This window comes from Bos javanicus, chromosome 26, assembly GCF_032452875.1.
Source record: "Bos javanicus breed banteng chromosome 26, ARS-OSU_banteng_1.0, whole genome shotgun sequence".
NCBI classification, from domain to species: domain Eukaryota; kingdom Metazoa; phylum Chordata; class Mammalia; order Artiodactyla; family Bovidae; genus Bos; species Bos javanicus.
The window spans coordinates 38,741,830-38,761,583 of NC_083893.1; the positions used below are offsets into that span (position 1 = coordinate 38,741,830).

The 19,754-nt window shown below is 45.9% G+C and overlaps 1 protein-coding gene across 1 annotated transcript; it reads right to left on the reverse strand.

Annotated features, from left to right (window-relative positions):
• Positions 1–1,858: 1,858 nt before the first annotated feature.
• On the reverse strand, positions 1,859–11,242 carry PRDX3 (peroxiredoxin 3). Its single transcript, XM_061403630.1, has 7 exons — positions 11,134–11,242; positions 9,309–9,444; positions 7,533–7,674; positions 6,395–6,530; positions 5,453–5,556; positions 3,028–3,193; positions 1,859–2,714 (listed from the first exon to the last, which is right to left on the reverse strand). The coding sequence occupies exons 1-7, from the start codon at positions 11,167–11,169 to the stop codon at positions 2,661–2,663; spliced, it is 774 nt and encodes a 257-aa protein (XP_061259614.1). The 5' UTR covers positions 11,170–11,242; the 3' UTR covers positions 1,859–2,660.
• Positions 11,243–19,754: the final 8,512 nt, after the last annotated feature.

The following is a 19,754-nucleotide window of genomic DNA, read 5'->3' on the forward strand; positions in this document are numbered from 1 at the left end:
GCGAAGATCCGATCAAGGGCGCGAGGCACCTTCCACAGCCTCACCCTGCACTCCTGCACAGGTTTTTAATCCTCGGAAATCCCTTCGATTGCAGCCGAAGTCCAGCGGACACAGGATAGGGGGGTAGGACGCACTACATAATTTGTGTGGCCCGGTGGTACCTCTTTTTCGAATTTTCAGAAGTCGACTTTAAAGTATTAAAGCAAGCCCCGGGGCCCTTCTGGGTTCCCTAGCCCTGCCTCCCAGGCAGTGTCTCTGCCCAAGGGCTTTCCCCTTGCTCTGGGGCAAATCCAGTTACCTCTGTTGTGCACGAGAGCAGGTAGAGACCACTTGTAAAGGAAAACGTGACTTTCTTCTGCCTCCATCCGCTTCCCCAGCACTGGGGTGTGTGAGGGTTATGTGTGTTTGTGGAAGGCTGGATGTTGAGGGTGTTCCTCAGGAGTCCTAGGTTAGGGACCTGGTGCCATAGAATACTTGGTTGTGTGACCATGGTCAAGTCAGTATCTTCAAGTCTACTTTCTCATTCTGTAAAATGATGACAATAATTGTACCTATTGTGTTTTTGTTGTCGGTCCAAGGAGATAAGACATGTGAAAGCCCTAGCTGTGCTGGGTCCATAGGAGTGCTCAGTCTGGACCACTTGCAGCCAGTTGGCCTTGGCCCTCCCTTTGACTTCCCCTCCTGGAATATGAGAGCAGTTCATGGTTTTCTTCAGACCCATGTGGCCTCTCAGCTCCCACAGGTCACTTTCCCGTATCTCCAAGACTTCATCTCCTCCTCCAGGAAGACTTTCTTGATGCCCATAGCCAGGTAAGGTGTCCCCCTCATCAGAGTTCCCTGGAATGCATCTATTGCACCAAAGTATTTAGCACATCTGTATTATCTTGCTGGCTCTACTCCAAGTATGTCACAAATCCAGCCCAGCTGACCTGCTTTCCTCTGCACTGTTATGGGGTCTAGTCTTAACAAAGGAGCCAGAGTGATCCTCTAAGAACAAGATGATGTAACTCTTCTCAAAACATCTCTGCCATTTCCCATCTCAGAATAGAATCCGAAGTCCTTAGCTTGCCCATAAAGCACTCTGAGCTCCCCATTACCATTCTCCTCCTTCACAGGTCCGGTCACATGGTCCTTCTTCACCCACCCCACGTCCACTCTTGCCTCAGGGCCTTTGCACCTGTCATTCGCTTTGCCTAGAACCTTTTTATCCCTCACCTTCTACGTTTTATCTCATTTGACACCAAAACACTAAGGTAGGTACAATTACAGTCCTCATTTTGCAGATGAGAAAACAGACCTGGAGAGATTGATTCCCTGAAACCCTATTAAAATACCTGCACCTCTCTGCTCTAGTCCCTGTTCCATTTTATTGTCCTTCCAGACATTTTATGTAATGTTATTGTTTATTCCCTCTACAATGTAAGTGCAAAAAGGAAGAGGTATGTCTTTTTTGTTCATTCTGCCTCCAAAATAGTACCTAGCATATAGTAGGCACTCCAGGATTTGACTGTAGCCTGCTAGGCTCCTCGGTCCATGGAATTCTCCAGGCAAGAATACTGGAGTTGTAGTCATTCCCTTCTCTAGGGGATCTTTCCAACCCAGGGACTGAACCCAGGTCTCCCACATTATAGGCAGATTCTTTACCATCTGAGCCACTAGGGAAACCATTAAAATGAATAAATGCTTCCATATTTCTTTTGTCCAGCTCCTTGGATGTGTAGCCAGCATCTTATTCATCTTTGTAGCCAGTGAATTAAATGCTCAGTAAATGTCTGTTGATATAATCAGAGAAGGAAAACTAGAGAGCCCCACAATATAAGTAAGCTGAAGCAAGAATTAATGGTGTTAAAAATCCAAGTATTTTAAAATATGTTTATTTTTGATTATATTTTTTACATGGAACACTTCAAGAAAGAAAATCATTACAATAATTCAAATGCATGAATGATTCAAATTCATACTGCAATCCCTGGATTCAATAAATATCCTTTCTAATTATACCCAATCAATATTAGAAATGTATGTAGACATTAAGTCAGCTAACAAAGTAAGTAAAATAACTATATAAACTATAAATCTCAGGAATGGGGAACATGCATGATCAGTTAAGTCACTTTGCCACTGTGTTTTTTTAAAAAAAAAAACATGATTCACATTTCCTTCAACCATACATTCATTGCAAGCGTTACATTAGACCACTGATACTAACAACTTAAAACTATGTTCTTTAAAGAAAATTCAGTTTAATACAAATAAATTCAAGAGGAAAATTTCAGGACCCTTGATCAGAAGTTTTCAATACCTGTCATACTACTCTGGTATACACAAAGGTTCAAGTAAGGCTGAGGAAAAAGATCTGTTTCCTTTTCCTATTGAAGACATGATCCAAGAAACAGGTCAACCACATACACACTCTGTAGAAACTAGCCATCCATCCACACCTTGCCTTGGACTCATTACATTAGTAACTGAAAACATTTTAAAAGCCTTGGCCAACATTACAAAAACAAAACATTTAGCGTAGTACTATTTATGAATATAAGCATCATTGGGTTCGGTTTTTTTTGCCTGCTATAAATACTAATCTTTGAAAAGCTACAAGTGAGTTCCCACTGTGGCTCTTTTCTGGTGTGGGAAGCTGCAGGTGTGCACGGGACGGTCTACTGATTTACCTTCTCAAAATATTCTCTGGAAGCAGTTGGATGGGGCTTGATCTGAAAATACAAAAACATTTCACTGGGTCAGTGACTTCATGATCTCAAAAGGGAGCCGAAGGCCCCCAATTTTTAACCTACAGTTCTTTAACTTTTAAAAGATTGGTCTGTTTCCTTTAAAATACATGGATGAAACTGACACGAACAGCATTCCTGGGGCCTGGGCCCACCCCCACCTGCAGCAGCTTCACGCATTTGCACACCACCTCCACCCCTGCTCCAACGTGGATATTCCAGGCCAGCAGCCCTTGAGGCAGTGAGGACCTGGGACCCTCTTGGCTGGGCTCCCATTGCTTTTGGGAAAGAAACCTACTGTAGGAGACTCGGGTGTCCAGTTGGCTGGGCAGACTTCTCCATGGGCTTCCACAAACTGGAACGCCTTCACCAAGCGGAGGGTCTCTTCCACGCTTCGGCCCACTGGGAGATCATTAACACTCAGATGCTTGATGACTCCGTTGGGGTCAATTATGAAGAGACCGCTGCGTAAAGATTCATCCTCATCAGAATATCAACATTACCAGAGCTAGAAAAACTCTACTTCTACCTTGCCTTTAATTCTCCTTGATAGAGCATTTATTAAACTCTATCATGTGCTTAAAAATCAGGTTTTCCTTATACAGAAAGCTTATCATCTCCTATTGATGACAGATGCTTTAACAAAGATAGGACTGGACTAGGCCACCATGGAAAGCAGGCAGTGTGTTCACATTCACAGATTTGACTTGGATGTCTCACAGTATCTGAAGGTCACTGAACTACACAGAGCAAAGACTTCTCGTTAGTGATGCAATAAGCATTCTTTGGGCAGCTGTATCAAATCTTGGCAAGAAACCATAAGCAACTGAGAAGGGACAGAGACGTATTTTATCTGCATTCTGTAAATACTTATGAGTGAATTGAGTAGCAGGGAGAAAATCCCATGGGAAAATGTACTGGTCTTAAGTCTAGGCAAAGCAGAAATCTAAAGGAAAACAATCCCATCACTTTTGTTTATTTTTGGCTACCCTGAGGCACAGTTTGTATAGTGCCTAGTACTCTTCCATTAAGTTTCCAAAATAATGAACTGGTTTCCTGGAATTCTTCGAATCTTGGATTTAAATATATTTGATGTGTTTCAATCACTTACAGTTCTTATTTTGATCCACAGATTGTCCAAGCCCATCACTGTTACTCAGCAGCAATGTATGAGGTAACCCACCGCCCTGGGGTCTGTGCTTATCTTCTATACAAGTGAGGGTGATACTCTGACTTATGCAGAGATCATAAAAGTCAAGAGGTTTCTAACAGTCCATCTTTAAAAGGGTGTGGCATCCCAAACGTTGATCACTCAGGAAAAAGGCAAGTTAGAAAAAAGTCAGAAGATAAAAAGGTGGTTCTCCCTCCCTGGGCCTGGCTTTAGGGGGTCTAGGCTCTGAGGCTAAAGAGTCCTGGCGCATATTCCTGCTGGGTGCAGCCAAGCTGGAGTCCACCCCATAGGTGGAAATGGAGAGCTGGGTTGGAGATGGGCCCACAGCACAGTCTCCAGAAAGAAAGGCTTATCTTACAAGCCAGACTCAACTCCTCTCCCTTTGTCAGTCCTAAGAGTGAAACCAATAGGGAGGTAACTACAAAGTTAGTGAGACTCTACAGGAGATTCTGGGAGGAAAACACCAGGACTCTTCTCCTTCCCTTGCCAACGCTGTCAGAGCTAGGCTTCCATTTATTAAAGGAAGGCAGTAATCTCCTTGGAGTCAAAAGGCCTAAGTTCCCAGGTGGCTTCCGGAGCCAAAATTCCAGTGTACCCCCAGCAGGCGGGAGATCAGGTACAAGGGTGGGCAGGTTCAAGCCAGCCCCAACAAAACTGTGAGGCCCATCAAAGTGGGATCCTTGCTTGTGTCCTGGAGGTCAAGTTCTGCCCTGTCCCTCCTTCATCAGCAGCCATCATGACGCCTAAGTTCTCGTCCGTCCCAGGAAGGCTGAGGGTCTGGGACGGGGCTCACAACAGCTACGAGGACCTGTGCGGCAAACTCTGTAGCTGCCTCACCCTACTCAATCCTTACAACCAACCCGGGAGGTACATTCTCATTTTAATTATGGGGAGAAAGGGACTCAAAGAGGTTAAATATCTTGCTCAAAGTCATACAGCTATTGAGCAGCTGAGCTTAAATTCAAACTCTGGTCTGGTTCCAGCGCTTGTACAAGATACTAACCATACCAAGAAACTGACTCCTGCCCTTGCCGGCCCCCTCTGCCCGCCAGCCCCCTCTGCCCACCGCCCCCCGATCTCTAAGCAGTCTGATGACTTCACTGCAAGGAGTGGCTCCCACGTGGTCAGGAAGAGTGAAGCAGTGTGACCATTAAGATGTGGTACTGGAGACTTCCCTGGCGGTCCAGGGGCTAAGACGCTGTGTTCCCCAATGCAGAGGGCCCTGGTTTGATCCCTGGTCAAGGAACTAGATCCCAGGTGCTGCCATTAAGACCTGGTGCAGCCAAATAAAATAAATATATATTTTTTAAAGGGTATGATATCCTTCTTCAGAAACAGGCCCAGGGAGACACAGGGGGCACACATATCACAGTCATTTCTGAAAGACTGCCAACCCTCGCAGGAGGCACCCACTGATGCTTATTACAATGAAAGACAAATTAAGAGTTTGGGGTTCTAAAAATTCCCTACCCGGGTTTCTGTAAATTCCCTATGAAGTACAATAATGCTAAACACAAAAAACAATTTTAAGTTCATACGAAACGGATCTTACCGTAGTGCGAGGCCAGGACCTTCTAACAGCACACCGTAGTCTCGGGAAATCTGTTTGGTCAAATCTGACAAGAGTGCGATGTTCATATGGCCCAAACCACCATTCTGATAAAAATACAAATAAGGCTGGTGGTTACACTGTGGCTCCCACAGCCTCCTCAGCCAGGTAACAGGACGACTGACCAACACCAGCCAGACAGCAGTCACTGAGCACCCACAGCGGGCCGAGTGCTACTTCTGAGAGTAGAAGATGCTCTTTCTACTGCCTCACTTCGTCCTCCAGCACCCTGGAGTAGCTACGATCATCATCGCCATTTTACAGATGATGAAAGCATCATCAGATGATGAAAACCTCAACCTGAGGCACACACAGGTTGAGTAACTTGCTCCAGGTCCCAGCTAGAAAGGGGCAGAGGCAGGATTTAAACCCAGAGAATACTACAGACTTTTCTTTTTCTAATTCTTAAAGTATCCTTTTGGTTGAAGATTCATTTCTGAAGCATAAAGATGGAATAATAATAAAAAAAAGAATACTTTGACTAATTTGATATTTAATAGTCCAACATCATAGCTAGAAATTGATTCTCCCAAGCAAGTTTTGAGGCAAGAATACTGATGATGCAGAAGAGTAAAATCAGAGAACTTAACCACTGTCCCACCTGCCTACAGGGTACGGGGATGAGAGGGGAGACAATGGACTCCAGCCGTTTCCCCTGCCCTGCTGAGTTTGTTCTCCATTACTGTTTGGAAAACACAGGAGTAATGAGGAGTAAATACATGCAGTGTTACAGGAGACATGGATAGAGCTTAACAGAATCTGCCAGTAGGTTAGGACTGACAGCCTATTTCAGACTAGTCATGCTTTAACGACTTCTGGCCTGGTCCTTCATGGGATCCGGCAGTCTTTGCGATCACAAGTGCAGAGGCAGGTGGACGTGTGTACCTTCCTCGGTGTGTTTATCCAGGCCAGGTGGCTGAAGTGGGAGTCCACCGACACTGCCACAACTTCGCAGTTCACATCGTGAAATTCACTGGCTTTGTCACTGAAAGCAATGATTTCTGTAGGACACACAAAGGTGCTAGGAAAAAAGGGCAGAATTCTCATCAGAGAATTTTTTTTTTTAAGACGTTTAAAATCTGAACAACAGTTGTCTAAAGAGTAGTTCTATTTTCTTAAAGGAGAAAAAGGCAAAAGGGTTAATTATCCTCACTGGACTCCTGGTCACAATGATACTCCAGTTAAAAAAAAAAAAATTAACCGACTTTCTATTTTAAGAATCATATCAAAAAGTATGGGTGGCAAAGACATACTCCAAGAATAAAGACAAAATTTTATTTAAATAGGTAGCTTCATGAGAAAATTCATTTTATTATCCTTACTTTTCTCATTTCCCCCAGACCAGTGGAAACTTCCTCCCTGACAGGCTTACAGGAGCCACTACTCCAAAGTGGAACGCGGGCTCAAGGGCACGTGGGTTCAGTAATGCAGCTCCCGGGCTGCAGAGCCATAAAACAAGAGCCACAGGGCTTCTCTGGTGGTCCAGTGGGTAAGAATTTCCTTGCAGTACAGGGACCCAGGTTCGATTCCTGATCCCAGAAGAGTCCACATGCCACAGAGCAGCTAAGCCCGTATACCTCAGCCTGCGCTCTAGAACCCAGGAGCCGCAACTGCTCAGCCCACGCTCTGCAACTACTGAAGCCCGTGCGCCCTAGAGCTCCTGCTCCGCCGCAAGAGAAGCCACTCCAGTGAGAAGCCCAAGCACCGCAAGAGAGGAGCCCCCGCTCACCACAACTAGAGAAAGCCCACATGCAGCAACTAAGTCCCACTACAGCCAATACATACATCTTTAAAAAAAAAAAAAACAAAGAGCCATATTAAAAACCATTAAAAGGAATGCCACTCTACCCGCTATACTTATCACTTGTGAATTAACTACAGATGCAAGCTGTATCAACAAGACCATCAGAATCAGCAATAACCCTCCCGCTGACAGGAGTAAAGATAGGCAGTGTCAGTGGGAAAGCAGCGATCTTTGCATGCTCGCAGAATGATGTTATAGCATCACAGAAAATACACTTACAAATCCAAAGGATAGAAGAAGAGCACCAAATATTTCCCCTTAAAGTCATCAAGGCTAATTTCTTTGAACTCTCCACTGACAACAGCTGTACCCTTAAAATAGGGTGCATGCTGGGTGACGGCGGGGGCATGGTATGAGGAACCTGAAAAATACCCCAAAAACATGCATATACAGTTCATTCGTTAAACCAACCACTTATCTGATTTTACTCAAACCTCTTCCAGTAATCAGTAGTATAATTAAAAGGTTCAGTTCAATTGTACATCTTACAAAACTGTTTCTCTTTCCATAGGTCTAGACTGTACACTAATTCAAAGTGCTATGGAAACTAAAGAGACAGGAGGGAATTCCCTGGCAGTCCAGTGGTTAAGACTCAGTTCCTGCTTCAGGGGACGCCAGTGTGCTCCCTCATCGGGAAACTAAGATCCCACATGCCGTAAGGTGCAGCCAAAAGGCAAATAAATAGACAAAAGAAGACAGGAGAGAGTAGGGATGGATGAACATAGAATTAAGGACCAATCAGCCTGGAGGTGGGTTCTAAGCATGGTCTGGATTTTTGCCAAGACCAGGGCAGATGGCACAAGGAAGGAGCAGGGCAGGTGTGGGGAATGGCCTGTAGCAGAGTTTGCTTGATGTAGAGATTAGGTGTGCATGGAAGGAAGACGCATGGGGGACAGAGCGAGGATGGAGGAAGGCCACGATGCGAGGGCCCTTATATATCAGACGGATGAGTCTGTTCTTAAAAGAGAGATAAAGGAATCACTGGAGGCTTCTGTGCAGGAGATGGGTGATGTGTTGGCTGTTCTTAGGAAGATCAGTCGGGCAGGGGAGAGTGAGAGGAGCAGGGAGAGCCTGATGTCAGGAGGTGACTGCAGCTATCTAAGTGAGGCAGGCAAGGTATGGCAGAGGGGACAGAAAGAAAGCAAAGGATGCAAGAGCTGTGTCAGGACTGCAGAGGCCAGGCTTCAGGCTGGGAAGGCGGGACACAGGAGGCCAGGTGTCAAGATGCCTGGCTTCAGAAACAGAAGGAACTACTGGGAGCTGGGGTTTGGGACAGGTGACAAGGAAAGTTAAACTCGTGTCATCAAGTTGATACTAGAAATTCCTTAAAGCTCTGAGAAAACTGTAAGTGTTTTAGAACACTTCACCAACAAACAAAGGTTTTGCTAAAGTACATCCCCCACCCCCACCCCCGCAACCATCACAAGTTAAAGCCTTTTTAACAGGTGGGACAAACCTAAAGGAGGCCTTTTCAAATGCCACTCATTATCTGAGGCTGTGCCGAGCAAATCTCATATTTTAGAATGGAGTATAAATCTCAGGAAACAGCTGTGTGTCATTTAGATCACGGAGGAGTCCAACAGACTGGCCTAATGTGGCCACGCAGGTCTGAATCCAAAAGCCTTTGGAGTGGCTGCGCTGTTCGTCCCCAGTCAGCTCATACCCTTCACACACAGCAGGCCCAGAGACCTCTGGCTGTCCTCACCCCTCTTTCATGTTCCTCGACCCAAGGGATTAAAACCTCTGGAGTCAACAAGGAAATGTGACAGTAGGGCAGTCTGCCTCGGTGAGTCGCAACCCTTGGCTGCACAAAAAATACGATGTTCTGGTCCCACCCAACAGATTGACTTAATTTGTCTGGTGGGACTAAGAAAGTGGTACGATAGTAAAAACTCCCCACGTTGAGTCTAATATATGGCCATAGTTCAGAGCTCCTGTTCAGAGATGATAAATGTTTCCATTATCTGGTTCAAACCAAAACATAACAACACTTACTGGTGCTAAAGGCGAATTTTGCTTGATCGGAACCAGACCACAATGCATTTGTCAAGCACATTCTTCGAGAAGCAGCAGGCCTAAGGGCTGCAGAGGCAGAAATGCCCCAAGGAATGGCACTCACATGTCGGATGAGCTAAAAAGAGAAACACTTTATATCAGAAAGTATTCCCAGAATGGCGGCTGAAACCCCGCTGAAAGGGCATCAGGCCAGTAGTGGCCTCCGCTGGCCTTGTTCCTATGAACAAACACTTCAAACTGCAAAAGCATGGATTGAATCTGCTGCTAAGTCACTTGAGTGGTGTCCAACTCTGTGCGACCCCATAGACGGCAGCCCACCAGGCTTCCCCGCCCCTGGGATTCTCCAGGCAAGAACACTGGAATGGGTTGCCATTTCCTTCTCCAATGCATGAAAGTGAAAAGTCAAAGTGAAGTCGCTCAGTCGTTTCCGACTCTTAGTAACCCCACAGGCCACAGCCTACCAGACTCCTCCATCCATGGCATTTTCCAGGCAAGAGTACTGGAGTGGCATGTTCTTTAAACTCCCTTCTGCTTCCTTATCCTTTAAGACTGTAAAGGAGACTGGGAAGACAGGGAGATGTTGGTCAAAGGGTACAATGTTGCAGTTACGGAGGATGAATAAGTCTAGAGATGTAATATACAAGCAGGTTGAGTATACTTAATAATACTGTATTGAAATTGGAAATAGAGTATTATTATTCTAAGAGAGTAGACAGATGCACTCATCACACACATAAAGGCTAACCATGTGAAGAGATGTTAGTTTGACTATAGTAATTATTTCATTACTTATATCATGATGCACACTTCAAAAATGTAATTTTTATTTAAAAAAAAATAGGGAATTCTCTGGAGATCCAGTGGTTGACTGTATATGTATATACATATATAAAGATAATTACCAGGTTGGCCAGAAAGTTCATTTGGGTTTAACCTGAACGAACTTTTTGGCCAACTCGACACATATGTATTAATTAATGGGAAACAAGACTGAAAGGTAGAGGGAAATTACAAGAATATGAAAATTCCATGCTTTTAAAAGGAACCCCAATCACTCAGACCAGGAGACTGGCCAGGCTCTGTATATTAAGCTCTTTACCAGCAGATATGCTGGGCATGTTCTACCACGTCAAGGTTTTCCCTTGGAAAAGACAAGGCCATTCTGGCCCACAGAGATGCAAACAGCAAAGTTCAGCCTGTGGGCGTCTGGACAGGGGTCAAGGGAAACGTTTGCTCAATTTCAGGGTTCTGCATGACTCAGGAAGAAAGAGCCTGGGTGGAACCCCACCACGAGAAAGGGGAGGGCGGGCAGCCAAAAGCCTTTGGCACTCAAGGACTTTGATTACTTTAGCATTTTGGTGTCCATCCAGCATTTAAGGGGATGCTCACGGAAACCCTTGAGGTAGGCAGTCTATATGCTAAGGTAAGGAAGTTATCTGAGGTTTGGAAAAGAAGGCAATGGCCCAAGGTCATAGAGTCAGTTATAGAACCGGGACCAGGGGACAGGTCGCCTGCATCCAGAGCCAGGTGCTTAGGCAGAGTGGACTGGGGTCCCACGACTGGGAGCGAAGAAGGATTTGGAAACTGGAACGCAAGGCGGGGGTGGGGGCGGGGTGGGCGAAGGCCGGCTCTGCGCAGGCGCGAGGAGCCTGCCTTAGACGCTGCCCCTGGTCCATTACCCTCTGACATCCTCCAAGCAAGGTGAAAGGCCCCCAGGCCAAGGGAAGCGGTACCCCACTTGGGAAGGACGTCCTCGGAGCCACCGCAGGGTCTCCGCGCCTGTGCCCCGCAGGCAGCCACTCACCGAAGCCCGAAACAACCTTCCCGCCGCGGCCGCCATCTTCGTTATGCAGGGGACCCGCGGGGCCGACAGAGACGTAGAGGAGGCGGGGCCTTCGGGGGCGTGACCAGGGGCGTGGTCTTGGCGGGCAGGAGTGGGCCAGCGCCGGAGCCGGGACGTGGAAGAGCTACGACCTTCTGGCCGGTTTAGGGGCCCTCCGCCTGGTACACTTCTCGGTTGTGGGGTCCCTCGACCCCACCCAGAGGAGGATTAAGTCCTGTTAAAACTCCTAAGTAGCTTCATGCTTGGGAAAGCGATACTTTGTCTCTGTTTGTCGCCCCAGCCTAAAAAGATCCAATCCAGGGTGGCAAGATATTTCCATATTTGCTACTGACTTAAGAACTGACTCATTTGAAAAGACCCCGATGCTGGGAAAGATTGAAGGCAGGAGGAGAAGGGGACGACGGAGGATGAGATGGTTGTAGATGGCATCATCGACTCGGTGGACATGAGTTTGAGTAAACTCCGGGAGTTGGTGATGGACAGGGAGACCTGGCGTGCTGCAGTCCATGGGGTCGCAAAAAGTCGGACACGACTGAGCGACTGAACTGACTGAACTGTGAACCTGTGGATTACTGTTAGTGTAAAAGGCTCCCTTTCCTATTTTGGCTGGAGGTAGAGACTTCTGGCTTCTAGATGAAATGGAATTAATCATGAATGCAATTTCAGGGACTTCTCAGTGGCTGAGACTTGGTGTTCCCAGGGCAGGGGCTGGGGTTCCATCTGGGGTCAGGGAACTAGAGCCTACATGACTCAACTAAGAGTTTGCATGCTGCAACTAAGACTTGGTGCAATCAAATAAATAATAAATGTTCTTTAAAAAAATCATTAATGCAGTTTTTCTGTTAGTAAACCAAATTGAAGAAGGAAATGGCAACCCACTCCAGTCTTCTTGTCTGGAGAATCCCATCGACAGGAGCCTGACAGGCTGCAGTCCATGGGGTTGCAGGAGTCGGACACGTCTTAGCAACTAAACCACCACCACCAATAAGCCAAGTGGGTCAGACACATCAAGGTTTTGTTGCCCTGAAAAATCTTTGGGATGATATGTGGGCTTCCATTTTGGCTTCTTTTGCCAAAATTGGGGGAATTAAGACAAATTTAACATTTATTTTCTGTTGATTAATAAAGTCAAGTGCTCAGTGGTGAGCACGGTACTTTGAAGCATGTTCATCAAACAAGATAAAAATCAATTAAGTGTGATAAAATGCAGATCCCAAGTGGTATTTTCCAAACTGGGTTGGTGGGTGTGGAACCAAACGACACAACCTAGGCAAAGATCAGGAAAGGGAAGGATTTAGTACTTGCAACAAGTAAGTTTTTTTTTTTAATATTTCTTTGGCTGTGCCATGTCTTAGTTGTGGCACACAGTATCTTCCATCTTCACTGAGACATTCAAACTCTTAGTGACTTAGCAATAGCAATAGCAAGCTAAGGGTATGTGGGTATGCATGAAGGGACTTGGGTGGTAGATAGAATCCAAGCTTTAGTTGATTGAAGTTGCTGCTGCTGCTGCTAAGTCACTTCAGTCGTGTCCGACTCTGTGCAACCCCATAAACGGTAGCCCACCAGGCTCCCCTGTCCCTGGGATTCTCCAGGCAAGAACACTGGAATGGGTTAACATTTCCTTCTCCAATGCATGAAAGTGAAAAGTGAAAGTGAAGTCGCTCAGTCGTGTCCAACCCTCAGCGACCCCATGGACTGCAGCCTACCAGGCTCCTCTGTCCATGGGATTCTCCAGGCAAGAGTACTGGAGTGGGGTGCCATTGCTTTCTCCGGATTGAAGTTACAAGGGCCAGAAAAGGTCAATATCATTCATTGCTTAGGTTCCAGTTGATCTGGTGGTTGAACACTTCAGGCCAATCTTTATCATTGAAACAGACCTGAAAGTGTTTATAACTGAAGTATCCTTGCTATAGTTACTTCTATTGCCTGATAAAGTCATTTGCTTCTGCATTCTTTTGTTCCCTTTAGATCATAAGTTACTAAGACCTGTTCAAGGACAGCACTGTGGCCAGCCTTAGATCACAAAAATAGCTTAGGCCAAAAATGGCTTTTCTTACATCAAGATAGTCATGTCTGGTTCTCTTTCTCCGGGGAACCCCTACCCTATCTGCTTACAGGTCCAACGTGCGTGCGTGCTAAGTCACTTTAGTCGTGTCCGACTCTTTGCAACTCTATGGACTGTAGCCTGCCGGACTCCTCTGTCCATGGGATTCTCCAGGCAAGAATACTGGAGTGGGCTGCCATGCCCTCCTCCAGGGGATCTTCTGACCCAGGGATCAAACCCCCCTCTCATGTCTCCTGCATTGGTAGGAGGGTTCTTTACCACAAGTGCCACCTGGGAACCCCTACAGGCTCAACATAGATGCCCAATTCCCAGGTCTTTTGGCTACTGCAGACTTTTCACCGCTTATCACTTGTTTTCCAAATAGAAAGCTGAAGCACTTGCCTGTGGTTCAACAGCTTGCCTCAAGTCACACAGGCATTCACTGACTGGGGGACAATGAGAATGGAGAACTCCTCATTGGACACATTGGTCTGCTGATCTTTGTCTAAAGCTTATCTCCCTGGTCCTAAAAAGAATGAAGTACCCTAGAATCTCTGGCCCAGAGGCCCAGAAGGAATTTCACACTAGAGCCTTTCAATATCCTGTTCAGAAATTGCAAAGTGAGTGTCCTTTAGCTAAGCTCTGGCTAGAGCCAAAGATGTCCTCTGGGAGGATAAGCAGAGTCCTCCATTTGTTCATTCCAAGAAAAGATAACCTTAATTGGAATTGATATTTGAGTACTATTCTGCCAACCCTTTTCTGACTACCTCCCCCATGGGTTGTTAGAGAAACCTCGAAGGTACCTAGAAAGCTTTTCTCATTCTCATTTCTCATTCTCACTCTTGATACATCATGCTGGGATTCCCGATAGTCTTGTCTGGGGCTTCCCTGATGGCTCAGAAGGTAAAGAATTTACTTGCAATGCAGGAGACACAGGAGACACAGGTTCAATCCCCTGGAGTAGGAAGTAGCAACCCACTCCAGTATTCTTGCATGAGAAATCCCATGGACAGAGGAGCTGGGTGGGCTACAGTCCATGGGGCCCCAAAGGGTCGGACACAGCTAAGCAACTGAACACACACACACACACACACACACACACACAGAGTCTTGTCTAGATCGTAACCATACTGTGAACTTCGTGAGAGTAGAGCTTGTATCTTACTCAGCTCTGTGGCCACCGTGGTTAGGCTAGTACCTGGCTCATAACAAAGGCTCAGAAAAAGTTTGTCAAACTAATGAATAAGCAGTGGCTGACATAGTGGCCAAAACGTTCTTTCCACATTCATTGTGGGGGAAAAAAAAATCTCTTTATTCAGTTTTCTCTAGCTGTCACAACAAGAACATAGATTGTTCCCCTAAAGGAAAAAGACAAACTGAACTTGTCTTCATTACCAAAAGAGTAGAAAATAACTGAAATTCTCCTTTTTGAGTTTGGGGGAAGAATTTTTGGACCTAGACGAGGGAAAGACAAATGAAAAGATATATGCTACTTTTTTATGATGATTAGGAAAATACCCCCCTGGAACCACAAGTTAATATTCTGGTAACCGGGGCTACAATTAGAGATGGCAGACATTACTCTGGGTTTTACTGAGTTCTTCCTCTTTCCATGGCTAAAAGCATTCGTTTTCCCCTTTTTATTCCTATTGATGAGGGCCCCAGATTCAGCTGTCTCCTGGGTTCTGAGGAAGATGCACCCTCAATGCTGAGCCATGTCTCCTGGCAAAGGCCTCTCTGGACAACCTCATCCCTGAATTCCCACTGCCTGACCTCAGGCTGCTTCACGGCAGTGAGTAACAGATGAAGTCAACCTGTCCTCCATCCAGAACCCCGCAGATTATTTCACCTTCCTGAGTCTGAGACTTCCCATCCTGCCCCCAGCACACCTCGGCTTCCTTCTGAGCCTTTTCTGAGGCTTTCCTCTGCTGTCTTTATTGCCTATCCCCCAACTGTTCTCTGGAGGAGTAGTACAGAATCTGCCTGCCAGTGCAGGAGACTGAAGAAACATGGGGTTTTTTTCGATCCCTGGGTCAGGAAGATCCCCTGGCGTAGGAAGCGGCAGCCCACTCCAGGATTCTTATCTAGAAAGTTTCATGGACAGAGCAGCCTGGTGGGCAACAGTCCTTGGAGTTGCAAAAAGAGTCAGACATGACTCAGCATGCATGTATGCATCTATTCCCACCCCTGCCTCCTTTTTCAATAGACTATACATATATATGTGTGTGTGTGTGTATTTTTTAATTTTTTTGAATGCACTGCAGGGCACATGGGATCCAATGATGCCCCCTGCATGGGAAGCATGGAGTCTTAACCACTGGACCACTAGGGAGGTTCTCAATAGACTGTATTTTTTACAGCAGTTTCACAGCAAAATTGAGTGAAAGCCCAGAGACTTCCCGTGTACTCTCTGGCTCCTCGCCTGCATAGCCTCCCTGACCATCCGCCAAGGTGGTGTATTTGCTACAATCCATGAACCTACACTGATAATGTCATGATCACCCTGAGTTTACATTAGGGTTCACTCTGCTGTTGTACATCCTATGGGTCTGGACAAATGTGTGCTGATGTATATCCATCATTATAGTATCACACAGAACAGTGCACTGTCCTAAAAACCTCCTCCTAACTCTAGGCCACCTACCCTCTTTTCAGAGTGGTGTCTCCCAGCCAGCCTGCCAACATCTCTCCTCGGATATCTGTTACTCAGCCCAAACAACAAACACAAGACCAAACTCTTGCTTTCTCTCCGCAAACCTACTCCTCACTAACTCCTTGCCGCCACCGCAGCCAGCCAGCCGGCATCCAAAGGATGGATGTCTGCTATGTCCACTGCCACCACCTCAGTCCAGGCCATCAGCATTTTGCCCCTGGAATTTTCTCAGCTTCTTAGGGCCTGTTGTTGGTCAAAAGGGCTTAGGTCACTTCCATGATGTGAGGTTGTTGTTTTTTTGATGTGGACCATTTTAAAAGTCTTTATTGAATTTGTTACAATATTGCTTCTGTCTTACATTTTGGTTTTCTGTCTTACCTTTTATTTTTTTGGTCTGGAGGCCTGGGGGATGTTAGCTCCCTGATTAGGGATTGAAACCAAACCCCACGCATTGGAAGATAAGCTCTTACCACTGGATCCCCAGGGAAGTCCTGAGGTCTATTTTAAAAGGGAAAGAAAATGCAACACAAAGTCCATGCAGCTGTATCACAAGTCTCTGTGTCCCTCAGATCCTGCTACTTCTTTGGACCCCAGAGATTCCTACCTGCCCATACCTGCATCTCTGTATTGAGGGCTTTCAGAACTGGGAGGGCTGGACCACCCACCCCTGCGGAAAGACAGATTTAAGAGAATGAACCCCTGTTCTTGTTTGGGAAATCCCATGGACAGAGGAGCCTGGCAGGCTACAGTCTATGGGGTTGCGAAAGTCGGACACAACTGAGCGGCTAAACCACCACCACCAAGGCAGCTTTCACAGTGGCCAGGTGGAAAGAGCTGGTGTCAAAGTAGCCCAGCTCCCCTGCTCCTGGGTTGAGGTATGTTTCCTGGAGTTTCCAGAGGGATTAAGTTGCAGGTATCCTATGGAGGTTACTTAACACATTTTTACCAGCTGCTTTCCTGTCTGATCTCCCCCTGCCTCACCTGCACTTCTGGTACCTCCCAAACAAGCTCCTTGCGTTGAACCCTAGGCTCAAGGTCTAGGAGAACCCAAGCTTAAACATGACTCTACAAAAATTGTAATACAAAGTGCTATCCACAGGCTGACTGCAGGATTTAGGCATAAATATTTTTTCATAATTCATTCCATACTGGGAGAGCTGGTGTTGGGAACCAAGTTGAAAGGTGGAGGATGGAACTTCTCTGGTGGTCCAGTGGTTAAGAATCTGCCTGCCAACGCAGGGGGACATAGGTTCGATCCCTGCTCCGGGAAGATTCCACAGGCCTCGGGGCAACTAAGCCTGCACGCTACAGCTATGAGCCCACACTCTAGAGCCCATGCTTGGAAACCAGAGAAGCCACTGCAGTGAGAAGCCAGAGCGCTGCAACTAGAAGCAGCCCGTGAACAGCAATGAAGACTCAGTGCAGCCAAAAATAAATAAATGAGAATATGATGTAATCCTAGAATAATACAATATAAGAAAGAGAGAAAGGTAGAGGATGAACGCCATCTTTCTCAGTTCCGTCAGCCTCTCTGTAACGAACTTTATTCGGAGATGTTGCGAAAGTCCACATGTGAGGCCCATCGCATCACCCCATCTGCCTCCTTTCCTCCCTGCCTCCCATGATGGGCCCAGAAGCTTCCTAACCTGTCCCTCTCCTTTCACTGCCTCCCTCTGATGCATCCTCAGCAGCAAACACCAACCAGGTCATTTCATCTCCTACATAAAACTCTTCAATGGCTTCCCGTTTTTATTAGGGTAAAACCCCAATTCACACAGGGTCCTACGTGGTCTGTGCCCCTGCTTTCTTCCAGACCACTCATTTTGGGCCCATCTACCCAAATCCTGCTCCAGCCATACTAGTTTATTCCTGCTTCCCCAATACCCAGTCCACACCTTGGCACCTGCTGTGCTCTTTGGCTGGAATTCTCTCCACTCATGTCTGGCTGCAGTCACCATCTGCAGTGATTTTGAAGCCCAAGAAAGTAAACTCTGCAGCCATGAAATTAAAAGACACTTGTTCCTTGGAAGGAGAACTATGACAAACCTAGACAGCGTGTTAAAAAGCAGAGATCTCACTTTGCTGACAAAGGCCTGTAGAGTCAAACTATGGTTTTTCCAGTAGTCATGTGTGGATGTGAGGGCTGAATCATAAAGAACACTGAGCACCAACAATTGATGCTTTCTAACTGTGGTGATGGAGAAGACTGTTGAGAGTCCCTTGGACCGCAAGGAGATCAAACCAGCCAATCCTAAAGGAATCAGTCCTGAATATTCATTGGAAGAACTGATATTGAAGCTGAAGCTTCAATATGTTGGCCACCTGATGTGAGGAGCTGACTCATTGGAAAAGATCCTGATGATGCGAAAGATAGAAGGCGGGAGGAGAAGGGGATGACAGAGGGTGAGATGGTTGGATGGCATCACCAACTCAATGGACATGAGTTTGAACAAACTCTGAGAGATGGTGAAGGACAGGGAAGCCTGGCATGCTGCACTCCATGGGGTCACAAAGAGTCAGACATAACTTAGTGACTAAACAACAAACAACATGTCTGGCTACTTCCTCCTCCTTTTTAAAAAAAATTTTGACCACACTATTGGAGAAGGAAATGGCAACCCACTGCAGTGTTCTTGCCTGGAGAATCCCAGGGACGGGGAGCCTGGTGGGCTGCCGTCTCTGGGGTCACACAGAGTTGGACACGACTGAAGAGACTTAGCAGCAGCAGCAGCATACAGCATGTGGGATTTTAGTTCCCCAACCTGGGATCCAACCCATGCCCCCTGCACAGGAAGCACAGATTCTCAACTACTGGCCTTCCAGGGAAGTCCCTCCTCCTCCTTATTTAGGACATGGCCTGGCTGTCATCTTCACCAAGAGGACTTTCCTAATGACTCAGTCTGTTATTCTCTATCTTGGCCCTTGTTTCCTTTGATTGGAAATTACAATTACTTTGTCTGTTTACGAATTATTTGCTGGGTTTCTTCCCAAGGTAAAAGCTCCACCAGGGCAAGGTCCATGCCTATCTTGCTCACTGTTACATGCCCAGCCCGAAGCACTGTGCCTGGCACATGGCAGACCCATAGCAAATGTAGATGAACCTGGTTGAATATCTAGCTAAAAACTCACAATGTGCAGCCATTTCTGATTACCCATTCCCCTACCCTAGCTGATATCTCCTTCCCCTAAATGCCTTTGAAAGTTATCATCAACATAATTCTCTTGGTGATCAATACTCTGTGTTTTATCACAGATCTTTCACTGTTGCCTTGAACTGTTATTTGAGTCAAGATTCATTTCTGAATAATTTCTGATGGCTCTTCTGGTTTGCAGTTTGCATAACTAGCTAATTCACTTTTTAAAACCCCGTCATACTTGAGGATGTATTTTCTAGAAACAAGTACATTCATGTATAATAATCATAATATTCAATACAATGATCAAAATCAGGAGTGTTAACATTGATCACTGTTATCAAATCCACTGTTCATATTCAAATGTAATCAACTGTCCCCAATGATCCAGTCCAAAAATTACACATCGCATTTAGTTGTCTTTTAGTCTCCTTCAGTCTTTCCTTATCTTCCTTTGACCTTCACAGTTTTAAGGGACACCAGCTGGCTCTTTTGTGGAATGTTCCTCCACTTGCTTGTCTGATATTTCCTCACCATTCAATTCAGGTTAAATATTTTTAAATATTTTTGACAGGAATACCACTGGAATGTTGTTCCATAATCTACTTAACCAACCTGATAGTATTGAAGATTTGTGTTGTTCCAAAATTTTATTTATGTTATAGTTAATATGATATTGACACACCTTTGTAGCCAAACTTTTGCACACATTCTTACACATTCTTACCTATTTCTTTAGGGTATATTT

Coding starts and splice junctions, on each gene's coding strand:
- PRDX3 (XM_061403630.1), bottom strand. CDS start 11,169: ATGGCGGCCGCGGCGGGAAGGTTGTTTCGGGCTTCG. Junction 5,557..6,394: donor GGATAAACACACCGAGGAAG/GTACACACGTCC, acceptor TATTTTTATCAG/AATGGTGGTTTGGGCCATAT. Junction 2,715..3,027: donor GGACACCCGAGTCTCCTACA/GTAGGTTTCTTT, acceptor TTGTATTTTCAG/ATCAAGCCCCATCCAACTGC.